This window comes from Vollenhovia emeryi, unplaced genomic scaffold, assembly GCF_000949405.1.
Source record: "Vollenhovia emeryi isolate VEMERY1.0 unplaced genomic scaffold, V.emery_V1.0 DF942493.1, whole genome shotgun sequence".
NCBI lineage: Eukaryota > Metazoa > Arthropoda > Insecta > Hymenoptera > Formicidae > Vollenhovia > Vollenhovia emeryi.
Genome location: NW_011963873.1, coordinates 1 through 3753, shown reverse-complemented (window position 1 = coordinate 3753; position 3753 = coordinate 1). Strand labels below are relative to the sequence as shown.

The 3753-nt window shown below is 34.8% G+C and overlaps 1 protein-coding gene across 1 annotated transcript; it reads right to left on the bottom strand.

Annotated features, from left to right (window-relative positions):
- Nucleotides 1-6: 6 nt before the first annotated feature.
- On the bottom strand, nt 7-3008 carry LOC105568621 (ABC transporter G family member 20-like; the record flags this gene model as incomplete). The annotated part of the gene is made up of 9 exons (XM_012024438.1): nt 7-251; nt 485-571; nt 665-841; nt 944-1032; nt 1111-1181; nt 1297-1412; nt 1691-1868; nt 2391-2613; nt 2836-3008. Coding segments are annotated over 9 exons (1326 nt in total), but the record flags the coding sequence as incomplete, so codon positions are not given.
- Between the last annotated feature and the right edge of the window lie 745 nt (nt 3009-3753).

Here is a 3753-nt window from a genome sequence, read left to right as displayed (position 1 = left end):
ACTGTATTTATATAATGTAGACAAAAACCTCTAATAATACTACGATTTCAATTTCATACCAAATATAGTTACGACAAAGAACAGCACTGTCCACCCTAATGTTGTTATAATACCAATATAAACTTCCGAATCAGAAATGGAAGAATTTTTGTAAATGATTCCCCTGAAAGATTGGGAGGCCAATGTAGTTGGCCATATGTAGCTAATCCAGTCAAGCCATGTCGGCATTGCCTCTGTTGGCCAATAAGATCCTATAATTTTGTCAAATTTGTATATTAATAAAAATTCGATTAACGTAAGAAGATAATTATCCGCTGTATATTGGTCATGTTAATTTTGATATTTTTTATTTAAACGTTTTATATATTACTGTAGGTATACTGTTTATATATCATTACGTAATAAAAAACTAAATTTAAAATTAATATAATAACTAATTAAAGTGAGAGGTAATTTCCGAGAAACAGATAGAGTAAAGCCTCACCAGTCATTAATATTGTCGTTAAGAAATTTCCGGTTGACAAGAATATGGCCGACGAAACAGTTGTGCAAAAGGCAGATATACCAAAACCTGCAAATGCATTAACACAAACAATCAAGGAAATTTTCAATTGATTCCGAATTGCTGCTGTACGCTTTTTGATATACAGAGTGGAGTACTCACCACACATCATTCCACAAAACGTGTTGAGAAAGAGAAGGAAGATTATAACCAATATCGATCCTTTACATTCCAAACCCCATACAGGGAAGACTAAGAGAATTATCGTAATGGACTGGATAATTGTGACGATGCTCTCAACAACAATGTGAGACAGCAGAATTTCTTTTGCTTTAACCCCTATCACGTATTTACAATATGTTCACATTAATGTCATAAAATATACAAAGGCAAAGAAATATTCGTAAACTCTATTTCGTAGTGTCATTAAAAAATTAATACCTTGAACTAAGCTTCGATTCCAGACACCCTCCTCTCGATCTGTGATTATCAAGATGGAAGAGACAACATTGCCCATATTGAAGGCTACTCTGCAAAAACATATTACAATACTATAAGTAGTTTAGTAGATTAAGTTTATTTATTATGTTGGCATGACTTTTTCTTACACTGCTAGAATTGATGGTATCACGAAGTCTATATACTTTAAATCAGTAGTACCATATATAGGATCTTCAAACTGAAAAGGATAGAAAATTGAATTTTCTTCGTAGTGTTACGCAAGGTATACGGAGAGAGAAAGAAAAATGGAAAGAGATTTACTTATAAAATTGAAAGTTATAAAATATACTGACTCGTATCGGCGGAGTGGCTACTTTTGGCAAATATTTACAGTCACTCATGATAGCCTTGAAAACGTCTAGAAACCATTCAAATAGATGCTTCTGTAGAAAATGTCCTATTTGTAGCTCTGTGACAAAAGCCATTATAAATTTAAACATTTGTAACAAATTTATTATTTTACATGTCGTTCGTGTCAAAATATTTAGTACGTGCAATTGTTTTAATCTTTCAAATTCCTTTTTGTGTAGTATTTTAAATAATAAAACTTTCTATTTAAATACATTCTTCTACGTACGCGCGCGACCGCCCGCGCGTGTTTGTGTATGTGTGTAGATACATACACGTATACAAATTAATAAAATTTCTTAACTATTTGTAGAATGCTCTGTACAACATATAGCGTACCGCTCATATCACGGAAAACTTGAATCTGACTAGCAAGAAGATCGGAATCCTTCGCGAAAGTAACATGTTCCACTCGTATTTTTAAAGCTTCAGAAAAATTATGATGAAAATATATTATACCATGAAGTTCTCCTCTTTGAACATCATATTTCGCCTCTGAAATATTGTTATAGTACTTCTGAAAACACAATATAATTAATGAGAATCATCAATAAACGTGTTAATGATAATTAATCGGTTTCCATTAATTTATATTGAATAAAATTTTTCCAATGTGTATCGGAATAAATAGGTGACAGACAAATGGATACCGAGAATACAGATAGTGCCATTTTAACCATATACATTAAAGACATCCGTGCACGCTACATTATATTTATGTGTCGTGTCTTTTGTATATTGATATTTCTAGTCCTAGGACTTTCGAGTGTGCTTTGTTCTGTATTTACTCTCGGCAACAGTGCGTTAGCCGAGTGGAGCCGTTAGTGGAAAGCCTACCCGTGCAAAACGTTAGAGTAAGCTCTTGTGATTGAAACATAAATTTGTTCGTCTTGCATGTGTGGTAAGAGCAATAAAGAGCGTCCACATACGCACTGAGTAGGCATTTTGCAAGCTTATTTGATCCTACTTTAATATACATATTGTATGTACAACATCATTAAATAACTACGTTACATGATTAATTTTTAAATTTTTATACCTGTGTCACAATGGAGTCGTCCAAATTGTTCAGGAATCTACAACTGAGGTTGCTGAAGTGACAGCTGATTTCATCATTCCAAATATTGCCAAAGTTGCTGCTGTCGCAATTGCCAGCTTCATCGTTAACAATCCCGATATTCAAGTTCTTTGGATCATCGCCAATTGCCAAAAGTAATATAGCCCATGAGAATATCGGTATTAATATCGCAAAAATTACTATTCTGAAAGAATTTTTATTAGTTTTATGAAATTTGCAATTGGTAAAAACTAAAAATATTGAAATATAACCTCTAGCTCGTTATACAATGACAATTTAGTACTACACAAGTATATTGAAGGAAACATTTGAAAAGGCAACATTCGAATTTGAAACAATTTTCAATTTTGTTTTGTTGACAAGAGCGTCCCTTCTGCATTATTGATAAGTTATGATGAATACTTACGAGTAATCACGGGTAAATTGGATGCTGTTCTTCACAAATAGAGCTTTGAACCTTCTTAATCGTGAAACTTGTCTTTTCGAAACCGTTTTGTTTCCCTTAATAATTTGACTTATTAGTGTCTTAAAATGATATAGATTTGCAAAGCTTTTTATAACAATAAAAATCGTAGGTAATTATATAGAATAACGGACCACCCTCCAATCTCGATGACCTTGACATATGTTGTCAAGGTCATGACCCTGAGTGACCTTCAGAAGGTTTTAGCCGTCGCTCGTGGTTCGTTAAAAAGTTATTAACAAAAATGTTTAACGAATAGAATATGGTTTCTAATATTTATCTCACCAAATATTAAAAATTTTGAAAAGGGTTTTAAACAAAAGTTGTAGATCTCTTTGAAATATGCATTTTACGTCTTATTTATTTTTACTGTACGAGTGATAGTTTTCGAGAAAAATGATGGACTTAAACACGTAAGTTGCAAGTGCGTTTAGCACGACGCGCTGCGCGCGCCCCAACACCTCCCGCCCCCTCCCTTTCCTTCCCACCTCCTCCTACCCCCTCCCCCTCCTCTCCCTGCTCCATCCCCCTCCCCGCCCCCACCCCAGTTAAAATATAACCTTAACCAAACTATGTCCAAGGTGTGGAGTTGATCTCGCTTCACGTGAAAAGTCGCAAACCTATATGGAATCATATATGTACTACAAAGCACATGCTTAGATGAGAGGACAGATATTAGAGATAAATGAATAATTATTATAGTAATTGTTATAATTTCTCTCCGTAACATCTTAATCATTCCACGTGAGGCGAGATCCACTCCATACCTCGGACATAGTGTAGGTAGGGTTATATTTTAACTGGGGCGGGGGCGGGGAGGGGGGATGGAGTGGGTGAGGAGGGGGCGGGAGGGGAGGGGGC